General features: G+C 49.2%; 1 protein-coding gene across 4 annotated transcripts in view; it reads right to left on the minus strand.

Annotated features, from left to right (window-relative positions):
- HSPA12A (heat shock protein family A (Hsp70) member 12A) overlaps positions 1-23,059 on the minus strand; it is a 77,865-nt gene that overhangs the window by 15,736 nt on the left and 39,070 nt on the right. For 3 of the 4 annotated variants that reach the window (XM_069567567.1, XM_069567570.1, XM_069567568.1), the window contains exons 2-6: positions 17,482-17,567; positions 15,904-16,031; positions 12,764-12,950; positions 10,551-10,655; positions 3,031-3,147 (exon numbers count right to left, since the gene is read on the minus strand). In XM_069567567.1, coding sequence (XP_069423668.1) covers positions 3,031-3,147; positions 10,551-10,655; positions 12,764-12,950; positions 15,904-16,031; positions 17,482-17,567 — 623 coding nt within the window. Of the gene's footprint in view, positions 1-3,030; positions 3,148-10,550; positions 10,656-12,763; positions 12,951-15,903; positions 16,032-16,456; positions 16,579-16,713; positions 17,350-17,481; positions 17,568-23,059 lie in introns of those variants that run through there. The other variant, XM_069567569.1, reaches the window with a different exon arrangement.

The following is a 23,059-nucleotide window of genomic DNA, read 5'->3' on the forward strand; positions in this document are numbered from 1 at the left end:
GTGGGCCAGGAACTGTCCTTTTTGCTCAGGTTCTGTATTTGTCAGATTTCTTCAGAGAAACAGAACCAGTAGAATGTTTGTATATGTAGAAAGGGGTTTATTTTAAGGAGTTGGCTCACATGATTGTGGAGACTGACAAATCCTAAGACTTCAGTCAAGCTGGAAGCCCTGGAGGGCAGACGGTATAATTCCCTTGCCAGCAGGCTCAAGACCAAGCAAGAGTCCAGTTAGAGGCCAAAAGCAGGGGAAACAATGTTCCAGTTTGAAGGGAGGCTGCTGCTAAGTCACTTCAGTCATGTCCAACTCTGTGCGACCCCCCATAGATGGCACCCCACCAGGCTCCTCTCCGTCCCTGGGATTCTCCAGGCAAGAATACTGGAGTGGGTTGCCATTTCCTTCTTCAGTGCATGAAAGTGAAGGCAGGCAGGCAGGAGGAATTCCCTCTTACTCTGTCTAGGAAGGTTCAGCCTTTTGTTCTAAATCAGGCCTTCAACTGATTGGATGAGACCCACCCACCTTAGAGAGGGCAATCTGCTCTATTTAGTCAATCAATGTAAATGTTAATCTCATCCAGAAACAACCTCATGGCAATACTTGGAATGATATTTGACCAAATATCTGGATACCCCTAAGCCCAGTCAAGCTGACACATAAGAAAATTAACAGCCACCATTCTCACTCTGTATAATAAACGGGAGGTGAGGAAGGAAGAGTTGGAGAAATGCTAACTTGGAAGAGTAGCAAACTCTGTTCACTTTGTCCTGAAGACTCTTCCAGAAGACAGGCTAAAGAGGGTGCCCCAACATGCTACAGACCCCTTCCTGGAAGTACAAATGGCTTCAATGAGCCACTTGGACGTGAGCAATTTGAGAGCAGGGCCCCTGTCCCATGACCTGAGCACCTAATGCATCCTGGAAAAGAAGGCTGCTAACACAGGCTTGTTTAATGAATAAATGAAACAGTGAACAAAGAATGAACAAATGGTTTCTGCCATCTTCAAATCCATCCAGTGACTGTAAACTGAACACAAGTATCAAAAAGAGCCCCAAATTAAGCTGCACAAACAGTGCCCTGGACAAACGTCACCCGGTAAGGAGAGGACAGATCCATTGGCAGGGCATCTCCTGGCCTCAGGAAGCAAATCCTCCCACCCCTTCATCCATGCTTGTCACCTGGGCCCTGCCCAGGAACTGCGGGCCCTCCCACTGCCTGAGGTGCCAAAGCCCAGAGGACACCCCATCCACCCCAGCCTGGCTCCCCTCCTTGGCCTCCTCAGTGTAACGGGTCTTTCCCTACACTCCCCTGCTACCCACCCAGACAGGCAGCCCTTAAAGAGCCGGCCCAGGACTCCACAGCCCTGATGAATCTACCAGTCTCTGCACCTCTTACTTTTTCAGGCTAAAAATACGAACTGTCCCGTTTCCAGGTCACATGTTTGTTGCTGAAGTCTTCCTGAGGGCTGGAAAATGAAAAAAGTCCAAATGATGAATCTTGAGGATCCTTCCTGGGAAAACTCAGGCCCCTGGACAGCGTCTCAGCAGACACCCGGGTCCCTGGGTCCCGTCTCTGGATCCTTGGACTCTGCCTGAGGGCTGACACCTAGGAAGAGCTCCCTGATGCCCAGGGCTCCCATGGGCAGTGAAACTGCACTTGAATCTCTTCCTATTTAAAGAAGTTGTCTGTTTCTGGAACTTCTACCCGCTTTCCTCATCCCTATAAAAACAAATCTATTTTTGGCAGATGCATAGACTGAACCAGATTCTCACGCTGAACAGAGGAAGGGGAGAGCAGAGGAGACAGGCTAGGGCAGTGGCGGGAAGGAGGGGAACAGGGGTGGGGTGAGGAGGGGACACTGTCCTTCCCTGAACTGCAGTAAAGCCACCTGGAGTAAAGCCCCAGGCATGGAGGACAGTTTAAGGTGCCCAGGGCCATCTGACTGGAGCTCAGTACGTGTGTGTGTTAGTTGCTCAGTCGTGTCCAACTCTTTCAAACCCCATGGACTGCAGCCTACCAGGCTCCTCTGTCCATGGGATTTTCCAGGCAAGAACACTAGAGTGAGTTGCCATTTCCTTTTCCAGGAGACCTTCCTGACCCAGGAATCGAACCCAGGTCTCCCACATTATAGGCAGACACTTTACTGTCTGAGTCATCAGGGAAGTCCACGTGATTTTCCAGGCAAGAATACTGGAGTGGGTTGCCATTTCCTTTTCCAGGGTTAGTGCTCAGGGTGGATTCAGTTGAGGTTTTTGAAAGAAAAGGTCCTTTGAGTCTGTGGCCACACACTCAGCATTAGAGGTGTGTCTCCTGGGAAGGGCAGCTCACTCCAGGAGGCATGGCAGAAGACATGGGTGATGTTCCCCAGCCTGCTCAGGTGGAAGGTTCTGGAAGCTGACTCCCAGGGTGAGCACTCATTTATTAACCCAGGAGACTAAGCACAAAGGATCCCACTCTGTCCTGGGATCATAATAGCAGGTCAGTATGGCCGGCCACTCCTGCCATGAAGTCAGCCGCTCATAGAAGCCCCTCCACGGCACAAGTTGTCTGCAAGTGTGAGGGGTGGAGGCCATGAGGGTTTGTGGCCCAGTGATGCCCTCCAGCACCCATGAAGGATGGGCTTGCCATTGGCGCTGCTGGTGTTCCTACTGCCCAAGGTGCCAAAGCCCAAAGGACACCACCCCTCCTGCCCCATAGCCTGGCATCCCCCTTGACCTCCTCAGTGTAAGGGGCTTCTCCCTACACTCCCCCGCTACCCACTCAGAGAGGCAGCCCTTGACCTCAGAGAGACAGGCCTTGACAACAAGACCTGGAAATGAATGAAGCCAGAAAGAAAACCGAGGCCAGCCCCTCCCCTTTTCCATCAGACCCCTTATCCTCACCAGGGAGGAAGCTGAGGAATGAGAAGGCTCCTGACCTCCTGGCTGTGGGTGACCTCCTGAGGAGGCCTGTGAATGCTGGGGGACAGCTGAGTGGGGTGACAGCCACCACCGTGTGCATCTTGGGCCCCCTGCCTGCCCCCAGCCCCGCACTCACCTGGTAGGCAGCTTGTCTCATGAACTGCTTGGCTGGCTGCTTCCAGATGGCGGGCACTGTGATGACCCATCTGACATCAGAGTTCTCGAACTCCGAACCCGCCTGGTCGCTCAGCTCCTGAAGCCAGAGAAAATGCAGCAGGTCAAGTGGGCAGAACTGGTCCTCCCGCAGCTTCGCCGAAAATCCAGGTTTCTTGGCCACAAACTTTTGGGTCGTCTATTCTGCAGCCCCTTGAACCTAACCAGCATTAGGAACAAGAATCTGTTGTCTGAATTTTCAGCAAACGGAGCTAACTGGCTCCTTCATTCACTGGATGTGGCCGCAGGTGGAGGCGGGCAGATCTGAGGCCTTTGGTCACTTCCTAGTCCTGTGACTTAGGGCAAGTGACCACCTCTCAGGCCTCAGCTTCCTTATCTGCACAATGGGGATAATAATAAGCTCATATCATTGTTGGGAGGATTGATCGTTTTCTCAGAGTTCCACTTCCTGACAGCTTCCTCTGCCATGTCAATCTTGTTAAGCTCTTTCCTTACCCCATCTCCATGAACCCATTTGAGAATCCTGTCTGGAAGAGGCAGGCACGGCCCCTTTTCTACAGATGGCAAACTAAGGCCTAGACATGTTCAGTATCTCTGTGATGACTGACCAGCTAGAGAGGTGCAGAGCCAAACTCTGCACCCAGACCCGGGTCTATCTTGATGCTAAAGGCCAAGAAAGGTCTTAACAAATTGTTACTTTTGGTCTTGGATCTGAACAGTGCCTGGCCTACAGGAATGTTTAGCAGCTGGTGGCATTTGTAATCAGAGTTGTCACTCACTCACCTTACTGCAAGCCCAGCACATCAGGGGGGGTTTTCCTGGCAGGCTGGGAAGGGTATGAGCAACATGACCCAGCAAGAATGGTGCTGCCCTTGACTTTCAGTTAACGTAAAACCTATCTACACACAGAGACAGGCTCACAGACACAGAGATCAGACTCATGGTTAACAAGGGGAAGAGGGAGAGGATGAGGGATGGACTGGGAGTTTAAGGTTGGTAGGTGCAAACTATTACATTTAGAATGGATAAATGATAAGGTCCTGCTACACAGCACATGGAACTATATCCAGTCTCCTGGGATAAACCATAATGGAAAAGAATATATATTTTCTAATGTATATATGTGTATAACTTTGCTGTACAGCAGAGACTGGTATAACATTGCAAATCAACTATACTTAAAAAAAAAATCAGTGAGACCCACCTGGATAAACAGGATGGGTAGAAGCATCAGAGGTCTCAACCAGGCCCAAGAAGGCAAAAGAAGACCTCTGATCAGTGCTGATGCCACCTGCCCCTCCCCTCCCGCGGCCACATTCCCCAGACAAATCTGAAATCAAACCCAGTGCTGCTGTTTTAGTCACTAAGTCATGTCCGACTCTTGCAACCTCAAGGACTGTAGCCCTCCAGGCTCCTCTGTCCATGGGATTTCTCAAGCAAGAATACTGGAGTGGGTTGCCATTTCCTTCTCCAGGGGATCTTCCTGACCCAGGGATTGAACCCATGTCTCCAGCTTGGCTGGCAGATTCTTCACCACTGAGCTACCTCAGAAACATATACATACATATATATGTGTGTGTATATATATATATATATATATACACACACACATATGTATAAAGATATCTATATACATATGTATATAGATATATATATACTTCTTCAAATTCTTTTCCATTATAGGTTATTATAAGATGCTGAATACAATTCCCTGTGCTATACAAAGGTCCTGTTTTTTTCCATTTGATACATAGTAGTGTCTGTTAAGGGCTTCCCTGGTGGCTCAGCTGGTAAAGAATCCGCCTGCAATGCAGGAGACCCCAGTTTGATTCCTGGGACAGGAAGATCCCCTGGAAAAGGGTTAGGCTACCCACTCCAGTATTCTTGGGCGTCCCTGGTGGCTCAGATTGTAAAGAATCCCCCTGCAATATGGGAGACTTGAGTTTGATCCCTGGATTGGGAAGATCCCGTGGAGGAGGGCATGGCAACCCACTCTGGTATTCTTGCCTGGAGAAGCCCCATGGACAGAGGGGCCTGGTGGGCTACAGTCCACAGGGTTGCAAAGAGTCAGACATGACTGAGCGATTAAGCATAGCACAGCACAGTGTCTATTAATCCCAAACTCCTAATTCATCCCTCCCCACCCCTCTCCCCTTTGGTAACCATAAGTATGTTTTCTATGTCTATGGATCTGCTTCTGTTTTATACAGAAGTTCATTTGTATCATTTTTTAGATTCTACACGTACGTGATATATGATATTTGTCTTTGACTTACTTCACTAATACAACAATCTCTAGGTCCATCCACATTGCTGCAAATGACATTATTTCATTCTTTTTCATGACTGAGTAATATTCCATTGTATATTTGTACCATGTCTTCTCTACCTATTCATCTAGTCAATGGACATTTAGGTTACTTCCATGTCCTTGTTATTGTATAATAAATAATGCTCCTATGAACCTTGGGGTGCATGTATCTTTTTAAATTTGCATGTATATTTTCATCTTTTCTGGATATACATCCACGAGTAGGATTGCTAGTAAAACAGTCATTTTCTGTGTGTGTCTATTTTTGTGTTTATTTTTTTGATCATGTTTTATTTCCTTGAGGGCTTCCCTGGTGGCTCAGCTGGTAAAGAATCCACCTGCAGTGTGGGAGACCTGGGTTTGATCTTTGGGTTGGGAAAATCCCCTAGAGAAGGGAATGGCTGCCCACTCCAGTATTCTGGCCTGGAGAATTCCATGGAGTGTATAGTCCATGGGGTCGCAAAGAGTCAGACACGACAGTGACTTTTACTTTCTAACAGGAGGTCAAGGTGACAGTCTTGGACTGCAAGGAGATCAAACCAGTCAATCCTAAAGGAAATCGGTCCTGAATATTCATTGGAAGGACTGACGCTGAAGCTCTAATACTTTGGCCACCTGATGTGAAGAACTGACTCCTTGGAAAAGACCCTGATGCTGGGAAAGATTGAAGGTAGGAGAAGGGGGTGACAGAGGATGAGACAGTTGGATGGCATCACCAACTCGATGGACATGAGTTTGAGCAAGCTCCAGGAGTTGGTGATGGACAGGGAAGCCTGGCTTGCTGCAGTCCAGACTCTTTGGGGTTGCAAAGAGTCGGACGTGACTGAGCAACTGAATTGAACTGAACTGATTTCTCTGTAGGTCTGCATTGGGCTGTAAAAGTAGGTGAGACTGTAATGGGTTGAGAGGGATGCTTAGGGTGCCACCTATATTAACCATCCAGCCTATTTTAAACTCTTTAAACAGGAAAAGGCTCAAAGATGAACGATGGGCTTTCCTAGCCATATGGAAAGTTGTCTGGTTGGGCTGTTTGTTCACCAGAGGGTGGAGACCAGCTTGGAAGGGAAGGAAGCTGGCATTGACTGAACATTTCCTGTCATGATACTTTCACCGACTGTCCCTCATGAACAACAAGACCGCTCCAGGGATGCGATTTCTGAGAACATCTACTCGAGCTTATTCAGGTCCAATATGCAGTAATCTACTGCTCTGAATCCTCCTGCCCTTTGAACACCAGCCAGCCTCTTGGAAGGACCCAGTTCCTATACATTTCCCCAGACTTTTCTTCACAACGTGTTCCCTCCTGGGAGAAAGTTCCTGAAGGCTCTGGCTGAGCCGACAGGTACACAACCACCCCTCGTTCACACATATTGTGTCTGATGACCTCTGCCCCCTCCCATCCCTCCCTCCCCTGAAAGATGGGCTGCTCAGGCCTGTCCTCACGTCATGGCCAACCTGAAATACACTCCAGAGTCACAGACTTTCTCAAGTCCTACATTTTCCCTGAGTTCCCGTGCCTCCTTGTCTTAATCTGAAGACACCCTGCCCCCACCGGCCTCCTTTCATGCCTGCATCTTCCTCTGGGCACTCAGTCAGTCCCTCTGGAATCCCTCTCTTCAGGCACCCAGAGGGCCACCTCCTCCCCTGCTCTGAGGCCTTCTTGGACCCACGGCGGCTCCCTTCCACTGCAGCCATGAAATTAAAAGATGCTGGCTCCTTGGAAGAGAAGCTATGACCAACCTAGACAGCATATTAAAAAGCAGAGACATTACTTTGCCAACAAAGGTCCGTCTAGTCAAAGCTATAGTTTTTCCAGTGGTCATGTATGGATGTGAGAGTTGGACTATAAAGAAAGCTGAGCGCCGAAGAATTGTTGCTTTTGAAATGTGGTGTTGGAGAAGACTCTGAGAGTCCCTTGGACTGCAAGGAGATCCAAACAGTGCATTCTAAAGGAAATCAGTCCTGAATATTCATTGGAAGGACTGATGCGGAAGCTGAAACTCCAATACTTTGGCCACCTGATGCAAAGAGCTGACTCATTGGAAAAGACCCTGATGCTGGGAAAGATTGAAGGCAGGAGGAAAAGGGGACGACAGAGGATAAAATGGTTGGATGGCATCCCCGACTCAATGGACATGAGTTTGAGTAAACTCTGGGAGTTGGAGGTGGACAGGGAGGCCTGGCGTGCTGCAGTCCATAGGGTCGCAAAGAGTTGCACACGACTGAGCGACTGAACTGAACTGGACCCAGGGCAGCTCCCTTTCCATGGGTCCCCACTGGCCTCCCTGCTTCTGTCTTTTGACTGGTCGCTACCTGCTTCCTGAAGTGAACCCACCTCTGTCTCCTTCCCACACCCTTCCCTAGAGTCCTCTCCCCACCCCCTTTCATAGAATGAACCACTCCCTCCCTCCATCACATTGGTTTATCTCCTTGGTTTTCACGATCCTCAGATGAGCCCGCAGGTGGCGTGTCAGCCTCGCCCTCAGCTCTAGGGCCTGCGCCAGCATCTGAGAGACCTGCCAACAGGTCACTCCTCTCCCACTGCGGGCCCTGAGGACCACAGCAGTCTCCCCTCCTCTAACACTGCCTTGAGGCCACTCACTGCCCTGAGAGAAGTCCCATGAGGGCTCCCACGACCCAGGAAGGATTCCTTCTGCTGGCATTCGAGACTCTGCACAATCTCGTCCCCTGCTCACTGTTCCCGCTCTCTCTGCAGCCTTGCCCTTCGCCTGCTCCAAACCGCCTGCTCCCCCAGCGATTGGCTATGCTTTCTTTCCCCTGAGCTATTCCTGGGCTGTTCTACCAGGTGAAACACCTGCCCTGCCAGCTGCTGTGTGGCAGAAGCCCCCAACCCCTCTCCGCCAGGGGGATTCCCTGCTGCTGCCATTGGGTAGAATCTCTGCCTTCACTGAATCCCCAACACCCACCAATCAACTGCATATTCCACTGCGGTTTGTTTCCACACAACCAGAACTCACATAGGACCTGGCCCACAGGAACTACTCAAAACAAAAGGCACTTGAATGGATGAAAGCAGTGTCACATTTTCATTGCTTTGGCTCCTGAAGCGACGCAGCAGCAGCAAGCAGCAGCAGCAGCAGCAGCAGCAGCAGCAGCAGCAGCAGCAGCAGCAGCAGCAGCAGCAGCAGCAGCCCTATTTCTGACTTCCCAAGTGGCGCTTGTGGTAAATAACCTGCCAATGCAGGACACTTAAGAGACGCAGGTTTGATCCCTGGGTCTGGAAGATCCCCTGGAGAAGGGCATGGAAATCCACTCCAGCATTTTTGCCTGAAGAATCCCATGGACAGAGGAGCCTGGCTGGCTACGGTCCATAAGGTTGGGGACACAACTGAAGCGACTTAGCACGCACGTACGCAGTCCTATTTCTAGAATTCTATTCTATTTCAAGAATTCACTAAATTTCTTCTGTTTGTTTTGTTATTTTAGTCACTAGGTCATGTCTGACTCTCTTGCCACCCCGTGGACTGTAGCTCTTCTGTCCACGGGATTCTTCATGAAAGAATACTGGAGTGGGTTGCCATTTCCTTCTCCAGGGGGTCTTCCCGACTAAGGGATCGAACTCACGTCTCCTACTTTAGCAGGTGGATTCTTTACCACTGAGCCACCCAAGAAGCCCCAAATTTCTTCTAGTGATCCCAAAATACCAAATGCTTCTGAGGCTCCCAGTTCTTTTGAGACAGAGCTCAGTACAAGGCTTTTTAATCCCCTGATTTACACCCACTCGTCACCATGCCCATGGGAGGGGACTCTGAGCAGACCGCTATATTCCACTGGGACACTAGCCGTTTTCTTCATTCTGGGCCATCATTGAACAAACCTTTGCGAAGTGCCAAACAAGGGGGGCTTATTCACCGGGTCAGCTTCTTCCATGGGGTCTGGGGTGCGAGCCATGGAGAGAAACAGCAGCAACTTTTTGCCAAGTGTTTACTCCTTCCTGAGCCCCAGGGGAGGCATTCGACATTCAATCTTTCACTTATTATCAAACGACCCCCAAGGAAGTTGCCTGGCTCCCTCTTCACATTAAGTACATGGGTATCAGAGAGGTTGATCACCTTGCCCAGGATCACACAGTTGCGACGTGGGTCTCCTATCTTTCTTTCTTTCGTTTTTTTTACTGAGATATAATTCACATGCCATTAAACTCACCTTTAAAGTGTACAGTTCAGTGGGTGTTAGTATATTCACATGGTGGTGTGATATTCCCACTGTCTAACTTCATCATCCCCTCAAAGAAACCCATACCCCTGGCATCACTCCTCACTCCCACAACCCCCACCTCTGGCAATCACTCATGTACTTTCTGTCTCCATGGATTTGCCCCTTTTGGACATTTCCTACAAATGGAATACTACACTAAGTGGCCTTTTGTATCTGGCTTCTTTCCCTTAGCATCATGTTGTCAAGGTTAATCTGCGTCACAGCATATATCAGTACTTCATTCCTTTTTAAGGCTGAATAATATTCCAGTGTACGGGTGGATCCCATTTAGTTACCCATTCATCCACGGATGGACATGTCGGTTGTTTCTGCCTTTTTGGTTATTATGAACAGTGCTTCTGTGAACATTCATGCACAGGTTTTTATGTGAATACATGTTTTCTTTTCTCTTGGAACACACCTAGGGTTGGAGCCTCCAGCTCACACTGTGTTTAATCTTTTTTCCTTAGTTAGTTAGTTTTCAGCTGTGCTGGGTCTTCCTTGCTGCATGGTTCTCTTGCTCCTTGCGGGGAGCAGGGGCTACTCTCTTGCGGTGTGGGGCTTCTCACTGCGGCGGCCTCTCCTGCTGTGGATCATGAGCTCTGGGATGTGCGGGCTTCAGCAGTTTCAGCTCTCAGGCTCTAGCGCACAGGCTGTGACACACGGATTTTAGTTGCTCTGCGGCATGTGGGATCTTCCCGGACCAGGAATCAAACCCCCGTCTCCTGCACTGGCAGGCAGATTCTTTACCACTGAGCCACTAGGGAAGGCCCTGTGTTTAACCTTTTGAGGAACTGCCAGGCTGTTCTCCACAGCAGTTGCCCCATGTTCCCTCCCCACCAGCAGCGCACATGGGGGCATCCTGGTTTCTGAATACGAAGCCCACATTCTCTCCCCAGAAACTGTCTAGCAGAAGTTGCCCCTTCCCAGTATAGGCTCTGGTATGTGCCTACCTTCAGTGCTTGTTCCTTAAAGTACTGCAGGGCATAAGCAAAGATTTCAAGGGCTTTGACTTTCTTGCCGTTAGCTGCTGTCAGCTCTGTATCCATGGTGAGGTCCTGGAAGGGAGAACGAAGTGAGACAGGAAGACGAAAGCCTCCCCTTCTGGCTTTAGGCACTGCCACTCGGAGGCCCAGGAATCCCAGTGAACCATGTTTGTATTTCCCACAGACTAGGATGGCATGCCCCCAGGACAGGGCTGGCAGCATCGCCCCTTTACTGTGTAGGAGGCCCTGGCTGCCCCTTCAAATCCCATTTCCACTGCTTCCCTCCCTCCCTCTTTTCGACCCTCTGGGAGCACAGGTCTTGGGGCAGCAACAGAGCTGGGGAAGAAAGAAAAGGCAGCAGCCGCCACTCCCGATGCAATTCACATACTATTTCCACACGTGGACACACATGGTCACCCTTGGGAACCCTCCTAATCGAGGCCTAGATAATCAAGCCAACTCGCTGATGTGCATGACACTAAACAGGCATGAAGCTTTCACTACCCGATGAGCTGCCAACCAAGTCACAAAAATAGAAGGGCTTCTATTTTAAGGCTTGTGCTGTCTAATCCACTGGGAGCCCAGCATCGCTGCCTTCTTCCCCTGCCAGAAGCCACAGCAGCTGCTGCGTGTGGTCCTCGGGTGGAAGATGCTCCGTGAGATGCCAGATGGACTGAGGTCATTAAAAAAATGATGAAAATAGTCCCCAGGGAGTGGGAATGGGCAGAGCAAACACCAGGAGGAAGCCCTTAAGTCTCCTGGAACCAGCAGACTTATCACCACTGGGGGAAAAAAATCAGTGTGGCCTCTGGATTGATCCAGGTTGGGTAATTAGCCTTTGCCTTTGGAGCATAAAGGAATATCAAGTGCTAAACTGGCCTTGTGGGACCTGCCCATCATCGCAACCCATCTGCACAAGCTCACTACTCCAACACCTGGGGTTAAGCAAAGACACCCCAGCTTTGGGATGGTGTCTCCCAGGCCGCTTCCAGCCACCAGGGAGACATGGGCTTGGAATTGAAAAATTCAAACTGAAGAAATTCTGGGCTTCCACTTGCAGGAGACTGCTATAAGCCACCGAATCCCATCAGGTGAAACAGGAAGGATGCTTTTCAAGCAGATGTTGGTCTGCTTGAGAGAGAGACCACCACGTGGATGAGCACAGAGCCCCGGAAGGCTGAGTGCTGGCTGCAGGACCTCCCCAGCCACATCTGTTTTGTCATCTGCAAACCCTTAACAGTAGACAGATAAAAGTGATACTAATAGAAGGTAGCAATTGACTTTAACTTGCTAAGGACTGGCCTGGTTCTAAGGGCTTTGTGTATTTTGATTCCTTTAATCCTTACATCCCCATAAGAAAAGCACAAGTAGTGCCTCCATTTCACAGATAAGGTAAAGCAAGGCAGGAGAGGCTCAGTGACTTGGATTAAGTATCGCAAAGGTGGCAGAGGTGGGATCTAAACCCAGACCATCTGGCTTCAGGGTCTGTGGTCCTAAACGCTATCAGCATCCTGCATCTCTAACTGTGCATGTTAAGGAAAATTTAAGGGATAAGATGCTTAAACTGAAAAATTGTATCCTATGGACCAACATTTTGATGAAGCTCAGGGGAGGGTCCTAATCGACTTGGCCATCTTACTGAACCCTGGAAAGTAGGGAGCAAAACTGCTTCAGGCACTGAACCTCCAATTATTGGGGGGAGGCTTGATTTCCTGAGCCACCTCCTTCCCCACACAGAGGGTTAAATGAGCTAGCTGTTTTGTTACTTCCAAACTGGTTCATTAATAGCCACTACCCTAAGCCCCTAAAAGGCCTCCCAGCCCCTGAGTCCTTCCTTCAGGACCCCTTGATTTCCCATAATCCAGCAACTGAAGGGGGATCTCCCAGAACAGCAGGGCGCCCCCAGCCCCCTATGCCTGTGCTCCATCCAGCCAGTGTCTCTCTGACGGGTCGATTTCCAAAGCAAACAAGTTGCTAAATATTCTGAATATCTCCCTGTCCGTGTGTGCATCTGAAAATGTACCGTGTGGTCCAAAGCGTGGTGTGCCTCAGGCTGTTTCTAAAATCAGGTGAGTGGATGTTCGTTTCTGCTCGGGAGAAACCTGAGGGCCCCCAAGGGTCGGGAGGGCTGGAGGAACCTCAGCTCTCGGGCACTTGGGGCCTGGGAGAGGCTGGCTCACCCCAGTCGTGTGCAGCTTCATCTTGAACTTCTCCAGGTACAGCCACTGCTTGGCCTCGTTGGGGTCCAGGTCGTGGTAAAAGTCCCTGGCGGCATACCCGAAACTGTGGAACTTCCTCTCTGGAGTCAACAGGATGGTGGTCGGAGTCTTCTGGTTGGACACCCCAGGGTCGCCTCCCTCCCATCGCCTGCCGCGAAGGAAAGGCAGAGGTTATGGGCCTTCTTGCATGGATGTGAGCACCTACTGTGTGCAAGGCTGGTACAGATGTGGGTGCTCACAGTGGCTGCTACAGGTGCCCTCATAGCAGATGGATTCTCTTTGAAACAGGCAGGGGAGAAACACACACATAAATACCTGCCTCATCAGATGGAGATGAAGGGTTCAGGGAGATAGCCCAGAGAGGTCAAAGGAGGCAGAGAGATGGGGGCCTTGGAAAGAATGCAGGTTTCAGGAGAGACTTGAAGGATGGACAGACAGCCGGATGTTGAAAGAGGGACGGACTGCAGGCTGTTCAGAGAGGGGCAAGCACAGGGCATGTATGGGGAATGCCAGGTGACTGTGTGGATTGGAGAAAGCGTGTAAATGAGGAGAGTGATTATGCTCGGGTGGGGAAAACGAGACTGGAAAGGTGGTGAGGACCCTGAAGAGTGAGAGATTTAATCAGTGAGTAATAAGGAGCCACTAAAGATTTTAGAGCAGGGGCAGGACAGAATCAGAGCTGTTGTTGACCCAAAGCAAACTGGACTAAAGGGAGGGGGACTGGAAGCCAGGAGGCTGAGAACAGAGCTCAGGTCTCAAGGTGAGGGAGCTCATACAAGGATAGAGAGTCCTGGGAAGATAGAGAGGGGATGATTGGGAGGAACCATCCAGAAGGAGAACCAAGCCAAATGGCCTCACTGGTGAGTAGGCGCCAGGGCACCCCACAGGTTTCAAGCTGGGGAGTCTGGAGGAGAGAGTGCCCCTCACAGATGCCAGCAGTCCCGGCCAAGAAGTAGGCAGGAGGAAACATGGAGAGCTTTATTTGACAGTGCCGGCATTGAACTCCCAGGATGGGCTTGAAGGTGCAAGCCAGGAAGAGATTCAGGCAAGAAACAGACCCGGGCGCCCCCATCCTGGATGACAGTCACAGTGGCAGGTGGATGAGAGCGCTGATCGGAACGGCTCTCATCAGAATGGCTCTGATGGAGGGAAGGGACCATATCCTGCATGTCTGTGTGCTGAAGAGGAGCCAGAAGCCAGGAGGGGTGAATACAGACTGGAAGATGCGAAGGGGTTAGATCCTGGAACTGATGAGAAGTGTGATGGAGCAAGCAGCGGGTAGGTTGAGCCCCAGAAAAGCTTCCATCCTCCTCACAGACAGAAAGAAGGAGAAAAGTAAAGAGAGTGGAGAAGACAAGTGACTGGATGCTTCTCCCTTCTTTGGGGCCACAGCAGCGAAGCCCTGGCTGCCAGGGGACAGGACGCTGTCTCCTCTACCAGGTCCTGGCTCAGCAGGTGGCTCCAGTCCTGCCACGTGACCCCTACAAGCAGCCTCTGGGGGAGACACAGTGCACTAGGGGAAGAGCATCTTTCTCCCCAGCCTGCCCTCTGGGGGAGGTGGCGGCTCTCCTGGCTGGGCTCACACCTGCCGCCACCATCACAGTCCGGATGGAGAGCCAACCTTCACCTAGACCTGCCACGCAGATGGGGCCGGAGTCATCCCTGGCCAGTTTCCCAGTCAAGCCCCATCCGCCCAGGGAGCCAAGTCCCCATGGTGACCCTGCTGAGATGCAGAGATGATCACTGTCCCAGGCTGACACTGGTGCCTGGACCAGGGATGCGTTCCACACACAACCTTTCAGAAATAGGTTTTCCAGGACTATGAACGCTGACATTTCCAGTAGGTAATGGAATTCCAGAGTTTTTGCCCTTCAAATGTTCAATTCTCCATTCCTATTTAAATATAAAAAATTAAACTTTCCCATTCATAATTCTGTCAGTCTGGATCAAAGTGATATTAATATGTTCTGACTGAAATAAAATTCAGGTAGAACCTTCCTCCAAAATCTCTACAATTACTAAGATAACATCCCTAGAGACCCTGAACTCTGTGAAGGCTTTGTAAGAATTCCTCCCCAGCAAGTTCAAAGTTATTTCTGCTCCTTTCTCTTTTGTCAATTTTCACTGTATGACTCTCCCTTTAGAGATAAATTTCTTAAAACAACAATACAGAAGCCGATAAATGTTGATTCTAGTTTATGGGGGCTTTCCTGCTGGCTCAAATGGTAAAGAATCTGCCTGAAGTGCAGGTTTGATCCCTGGGTTGGGAAGAGCCTCTAGAGAAGGGAATGGTAACCCACTCCAGTATTCTTGCCTGGAAAATCCCATGGACAGAGGAGCCTATGGTCCATGGGGTCACAAAGAGTTGGACACGACTTAGTGACTAAACAATAAGAAAGCACTTGATAGGAAATCTCACCACATTTGCACACATACTCTGAGAAGCAGGTACTGCATTATCCCCATTTCACAGATGAGGAAACTGAGCTTTAGAAGGTTCATCAATTGCCTGAAAGTGAAGTGAAGTGTAGTTGCTCAGTCGTGTCCCACCTTTTGCGACCCGATGGACTATAGCCTATCAGTCTCCTCTGTCCATGGGATTTCCCAGGCAAGACTACTGGAGTGGGTTGCCATTTCCTTTTCCAGAGGATCTTCCCAACCCAGGGATGGAACCCTGGTCTCCCACCTTGTAGGCAGACACTTTACTGTCTGAGCCACCAGGGAAGTCCTTTGCCTGAGGTCACACAGAGAGAGACCTGGATCTCCTCCATCACAAACATCCTGTAAGTCAGTGCCTCTTGCCAAGGTGGCATGCTGGAAGTTTCCAACATACTCTCTAGGCCCTTTCCCAAACCAACTAAGTCAGAATTAAACCAATGACTTTACAGACCAGGAACCTGGAGCCCCGAGATCAGAAGTGGCTTGCCCAAAGTGGCATGGTGAGATTAGGCCAAGCAGGGCCAGAATCCAGGAAAAGACCTGCCTACTAAGTACCATTCATCTGCTCATTGGATTATTCCCTCTCCCCTCCCCCAGAGCCCTCCCCCAAGTCTCCATAATGACAAGTGACTGGCGCTAGCCCCTGCCTCTCTGATGCTCACCTCATCACGTGGATGCATTCTGGCTCCTTGGTGAAGCTGTAGGCATAGCCGCTGGACGTGGTCCCAAAGTCAATGGCCACCACCACGAGAAATGTCTGCTGCTCAGAGACGTTCTGGTCAGCATCATTCTACAGATACACCAGGTGGGGTACAGGGTGTGGGTGGGGGCAGTCAAGCCCAGCTTTCTGGAAGGTTCCACCCTGCCCCACTGTGCACCCACTGCAGACAGAAGGACATTCCACGTTTGGTTCAAGTCTGCCACGTGGTGACCCCTGGGGAGAGGACAGGCCTGCCTCCTGTCCACGCCGCACCCCCACCCTCGACCAACTCAGGGAGAAATGGAGAGTCCTCCTGAGTGGAGGGCCAGGCCAGGTCACTGGGGAGGTCACCTGCCTGCACATGTGCACCACATCCTTTATCAACCATGCGTGAACGTGGCAAACTACAGAAACGCTTCCGTTTGAACCGGAAGCCAGTGGTTCCCCTTCCCCCTACTGGCCTCCCCCAGGCCCTACACAGACCTCCAGACCCTGCTCAGCTGTGCCCTGTGTACCTGCCAGATGACCCCTCCATCTGCCTGGGTGTGTGGGGCAGGGGTGTAGGGCTCAGCATACCAGGAACCCTGCCCAGTCCTGCCACAGTCAGCCATGTGACCCTTGGGGCCCAGAGCCTCATCTGTCAAGTGAGCAGGTCAAGTCATTCCAGATTTAGACTTCCTTATCAACACCCACAGAACTTCAAATTATACCAATCAACTTGGGATCTGAAGAGTATTGATTGGTTAGAGCAGGGGGTGCCAGCCCCACCTACCTGGCCTTTCGTCACACTGCGCCCCATCCCCTTAGGTGACCCTGAAGCTTTTCCAGGGAACCCTTGGGGTACAGAGTTTGAAAACCAGAGGACCCGGCTCTTCAGTGCCCAAGCGTCTCAGTTTTCCCAAGCCAGAGGGAGTTCCAGAATGCAGGCCTTTCCATGGAAGCCAGGACAATGCCGGGAAAACCAGGACAAGCTGGCGTCCCTCCTCAGTGATGGCTCTGAAGTTCTCAGCAGTGTCTTCTTTGCAGGTCTGAGCAGCTCGTATAAAACCGCCCTTCCCTCCACGTACTTCTCTCTGGTTGGCTACATGTGAGCACCTTGAACAGCTGCCCCACAATATCCATCTGGGGCAACGTGGGAACCAATGCCCAGTCTCCAGCGCCCCCCTGCCAACACCCCCTCCAGCCACCCCCACACCGCCCAGGCAAGCTGGTACAGAAGCAGCTACAGCCACAGCTTTTGGTCACAGCACTTAACTGCACTGGAAAAACCACTGCTTTTCACTGATTCACCCACCGGCCAGATGTGGCTGCATCCTCCCAAGAGGGTGCCCTGCAGTCTCTGAACCCTGAATCTTTAAAGAGATGCTCCCCCCTGCCTGCTCATGTTATCCACACCCAGGCCAATGGCTGCAGAAGCACCAGTCACACCACGGAAAGCCTTTTCTGACCCAGAGTAGGGAAAGCCGACTCAGAAAGCAAAGGTGATCAGCACATACATTCCCCCCTCCCTACCCCCCCCCCACACATACATGCTTCTTACCACAATGTGGGAAGGGGACAGAGGTGTTATTCCTGTGTCCCCCAGGCTCCGGGCTGGAGATGAATATGCAGACGTGGGGGCCGTTTCTGAAAGGAAAGACAAGTGCATCCTTAGAGATGATGCAGGCTGAGCTGGAGAGCTGAAATGAGGACTGCGTGGCTTTGCTCCTGCAGGGAGTGTTCTCATCCTTAGAAAGCCAGCTTATGTGGGGCCAGGCTGAACTCCGCCCAGAACAGTAGGGTATCTGATCTGGTTGCCCCATATTTGGTATTTAAAACTTGAACAAATGAGATGCTCCTCTTCTCCCAGTGACCACCAAGCCTCTCACTAAGTGCAGTCAATCTCTCAGCACTTAGCACAGAGGCTGCCCAGTCCCTAAACCTACCTTCTGTAGAGCCCTTTCTTAACCCAGGCACCACTGTATGGACCAGAGAAGACTGTAGCCCCCCTGAGATGACATGCAAATTTTGCGTTCATTTTCTTGGAAGGTCATCCACAGCCTTCAGGTTTCCAAAGGGTTATGGGACCCCATCCAAGATTAACAACCCTAATCACCAGAACAGAGGACAGGGGTTCGACTTCCAAAACTTCTTTGCTTAGTAGAGGCATCACCTCCTCCCTCCTTTCTGCATGAGGCCCTGCCAGAACACAGGGAACTCGCTTGCTTCAGCAATGCTGAAGGGTTTGGACATTCAGTAAGAAAAACCACAGATAGATTAGCGTTCCTGGGCCCACAGTCAGGGTCCCACAACAGACAGAGGTCAAGAGAGAAAAGAGCCAGGAGTGAGGCAGCCTGAACATCATTTGGTCGATTCCCCTGCTGCTCTTCCAATTATTCAGACAACTTCTGAAACCCTGCCAGAGCCCCATGGCTCTCCCCCGGGGATGAGTTCCCACGGGGGAGTTGTCCCCGGCCCTAGTCAGTGCTGGAAGCTCCATCCCCTCTCCCTGCCCACTGCCCGGGACTGGGATCCTTCAGGGCAGCAGATCAAGGATGGTGGGCTTCCCCTGGAGAGGTGATGGCCAGGCTGTTGGCATCGACAAGTCCCAGGTACCATCCAAGGAGTTCTGCAAATACTGCTCCATTCAGTATATAGACTAATTACTTGCTGGGAAAAAAATGAGTAATTTGCCACAACAATATGTGGTCAAGGAAACCCAGAGTCTATGAGGTATCTGAGAAAGACTCGTCTGCTTCTGGGAAGGCACCAGGAGTGGCTCCATCTGCTTCTGCTGCCAAATCACTTTGGTTAATCCCACGCGCTTACTGATCTCTTTTCCTGCTTGGTGAGAACTCAAACAGCATCATTACAGTGGGTGCCAAACGAGTTGAGGGAATAAAAGGAATCATGAACGAGGGAATGCAAAGCCTCGAATCTGCACAGCCACCTCCCCACTCTGCAGGCATCTGTTCCCTCTCCTCCCGATGAGGCTCAGTTCCAACCTTTGGGAGAAAGGCGCAGAAGCAAGTTAAGTACAGAGACCAAAAATCAAACTGTGGGGGAAAGGACTTAAACAGACATTTCTCCAGAGAAGATATGCTAATGGTTGATAAGCACGTGAAAGAGGCTTACCTCATTAGTCAACAGGGAAATCAAAACCACAATGAGATTCTGCTTCACACTCACTAGGATGGCTACAATATATATATATTTTTAAGTAAATAGCAAATGCTGGCAAGGATGTGGAAATATTGAAACCCCCGTATATATCTTGTGGGAATGCAAAATGGTACAGCTGCTGTGATAAACAGTTTGGTAGTTTCTTAAAATGTGAGATATAGTCTTACCATAGACCCAATCCTTTCCTAGGAATTCCACTCCTGAGTACCTACCCAAAAGAATTGAAAACAAGGATGCTTGTATGTGCATGTTCACTGCAGCATTATTTACAAAAACCAAAAAGTGAAAACCACCCAAGTAAACATCAGCAGATAAATGGATAACAAAAATACGGTACATCCATTCAATGGATTATTATTTGGCTGTAAAAAGGAATGAAATTCTTATAGATGATACACTGTGGATGAACCAGAAAAAGTTATGCTAAGTGAAATAAGCTGGACACAAAAGGGACAAACATCATCTCATACTGAGAACAGGCAAATGAAATGTAGATAGCCAATACGAAAACAGAATAGGCAAATTCATAGAGACAGACAGTAGATTAGAGGTAGTCAGGAGCTGAGGGAGCAAAGACGGATGGGGAATACAAAATTTCCATTTTGGATGATGCAAAAGTTTTAGAAAGAGCAGTAATGGTTACACAACATTGTGAATGTATTGATGCCACTGATTTGCACACCTTCAAATGGTTAAAATGGAAAATTTTATGTTATATATGCTTTACCACAATAAAAAAATTATTTAAAAAAAATCAACTTGCTCATCTGAGAGAGGAAGCAGTTTCAGGTTCTGCTAGCATCCTGGCTCAATGCTCTTGAAAAGAAAATGGAGACATAAGCCTGGCTCCTGGACCAGCCCACAAACTTCGGCTTCTTTGCTCATCACCCAGTACAGGGTACCCCCTTCCATAAAAGCAGGGGAAGTTCAGCATCTCTACTACTGAGAAGTCTGCCCTGCCCCCACCACCCCTGGGGCAGGTGGCATTAGAGAGATGCCATCCTGTACCGGGAGCCACCCTCTCTCCACCTGCTACCTGGAAGGCCTGGGGCCATGTGTCCATATTTGCACAGAAGGTCTTGGAGGAAACCAAATGTCTAATTGCCCAGAAAATCTGGTGTTGGCAATTAGCAAACAAGCTATTATCAGCAGACAAACTATCCACCCCGCTGACTGCTTGGTTCTAATTATCCCATCACTCAGCCCTTCTCAGAGCATGGCCCACTGGCTTGTAAAAGAACATGTGTTGGGCCACACCCAGAACACATGCCTTGGGCCCCAGGAGGACTCCGGGATATGTGAGGACAAGAATCAAAGATTTTTTTTTGGTTCTCCCAGTACCTCCTTCTATCTCCCTCCCACCCTGCTGCCTCTGGTTCAGTGGAAATAAATCATTTGACATGATCGCTCAGCCAGGCCTAGAGGCAATTGAACTTCACGGCTGTTCTCCATTAGAAATTAAAATGCAGCTACATTGTGTGATGATTTAAAACTGATTTGCATGGAGAGTATGGAGGAGTAAGATCTTTATAGACATTTGCATATGAAGCACGCCCATATCTGTAGCTCTATAGATCCCAAATCAACGATATGTGCATCGATCCACCACAGGAATATACAGAGTCTGCAGTGACGACTTTGTTCTCAAGCTAATATTTCTTTTAACTATTTAAGATGTCAAAGGTGCTCAAAGATTCTTAGGGAAAAGAATATGGAAATGACTACTTTAGCCCCTGAGGGATGTGTTGTTTTCTGATGTGCTAATAATTCCAACCAATCTTTTTTTTTTTAACGTATTTCTTTTTAATTTGAGGATAATTGCTTTACAATGTTATGTGGATTTCTGCCATATATCAACATGAATCAGCCACAGGTATGTCTCCTCCCTCTTGAACCTCCCTCCCACCTCCCACCGCATCCCACCTCTTTAGGTTGTCACAGAGCACTGGGTTTCAGCTCCCTGTGGCACACAGCACATTTCCACTGGCTACCTATGCTTCAATGCCAACCAATCTTGAGAGCTTTCACTTAATAGGTGATTAAAAAGAAACACAACAGGGTCAGTGGAATATTATCTGTTGTTCTGTGGAGAATTGGCAGATCTAAGCTAATAGTACCCACTCTAGTACTCTTGCCTGGAGAATCCCATGGATGGAGGAGCCTGGTAGGCTGCAGTCCATGGGGTCACTAAGAGTCAGACACGACTTCACTTTCACTTTCACTTTTCACTTTCATGCATTGGAGAAGGAAATGGCAACCCACTCCAGTTCTTGCCTGGAGAATCCCAGGGACGGGGGAGCCTGGTGGGCTGCCGTCTATGGGGTTGCAGAGTCAGACACGACTGAAGGGCCTTAGCAGCAGCAGCAGCAAGAGAGAGTTGATAACATGGAATGTCTAGCACACAAGGTACGTCCTGTGTATTCTGGCTACCAGTTAAACCTGGGCCATTATCTACAGTAAGAAACACCAACTGTCATTAATTGTGACCCTGTTTATGCTTCTCTGTAAAGCCTATATAATAACATCTGCCCTGAGATGCCTCCCACCTACACGATATTCCAGTTCAGTACACACGGAGTGACTTGGGCATTTCAGGAGCAGAGGAGAAAGGCAATGCTAAAAGTCTGACAAGAATAGAGAATTTTAGAGCGCAGGTTTGGAAGAGAGAAAGGAAACGGATGAAAATAAAACTGATGCCCATCTGCAGAGGTAGGGATAGGTGCTGGTAAAACAGATTAAAGAAAAAATGCTTTACCAGAAGTGTGGTCCAGGGCAGAGCCGAGGCATCTGGGAGTTCTAAGAAATACCTACTCTGCTGTTTCAACTAGATTAAACAGATCCTCAAAACATCTTCCATTTCAAGCACTAAGTACCCTGAAATGCAGTAACATAGAGGGATTTGATGATTTCAAATCATGGAATCAGAAAAACACAGACTATTTCAAGAATGCGAAGTACCAGCCATAGAATTAAGCGGAGGAGGAAGAGACCGGAAGCTTTCTACCACCAGAAAATAATCCTCAGGTCTTTTTGACATTAGTCATAGATGATTTACCATTCCTTAGGTCATTTACCTACTCTGCATCTTTTTTAGTTTAGTGAATATAAAAATAAATCTCAGTTTTCCTCTAGAGCTCGTTATGCAGAGTGAAGCAAGTCAGAAAGAGAAAAACAAGTGTCATGTATTAATGCGTATATATGGAATCTAGACAGATGGTACTGATAACCCTATTTGCAGGGCAGGAATAGGGGCTCAGACATAAACAATGGACTCGTGGACAGAGCAGGGGTAGGACAGGGCGGGACGAACTGAGAGAGTAACATTGAAATACTGATATATACATTACCATATATAAAATAGGTAGCTAATGGGAAGTTTGCCACAGGACTAGAAAAGGTCAGTTTTCATTCCAATCCCAAAGAAAAGCAATGTCAAAGAATGCTCAAACCACCGCACAATTGCACTCATTTCACATGCTAGTAAAGTCATGCTCAAAATTCTCTAAGCCAGGCTTCAGCAATACATGAACCGTGAACTTCCAGATGTTCAAACTGGTTTTAGAAAAGGCAGAGGAACCAGATATCAAATTGTCAACATCCGCTGGATCATGGAAAAAGCAAGAGAGTTCCAGAAAAACATCTATTTCTGCTTTATTGACTATGCCAAAGCCTTTGACTGTGTGGATCACAAGAAACTGTGGAAAATTCTGAAAGAGATGGGAATACCAGACCACCTAATCTGCCTCTTGAGAAATCTGTATGCAGGCCAGGAAGCAACAGTTAGAACTGGACATGGAACAACAGACTGGTTCCAAATAGGAAAAGGAGTATGTCAAGGCTGTATATTGTCACCCTGCTTATTTAACTTCTATGCAGGGTACATCATGAAAAAGGCTGGGCTGGAAGAAACACAAGCTGGAACCAAGATTGCTGGGAGAAATACCAATAACCTCAGA

This window comes from Ovis canadensis, chromosome 22, assembly GCF_042477335.2.
Source record: "Ovis canadensis isolate MfBH-ARS-UI-01 breed Bighorn chromosome 22, ARS-UI_OviCan_v2, whole genome shotgun sequence".
In the NCBI taxonomy this organism is placed as follows: domain Eukaryota; kingdom Metazoa; phylum Chordata; class Mammalia; order Artiodactyla; family Bovidae; genus Ovis; species Ovis canadensis.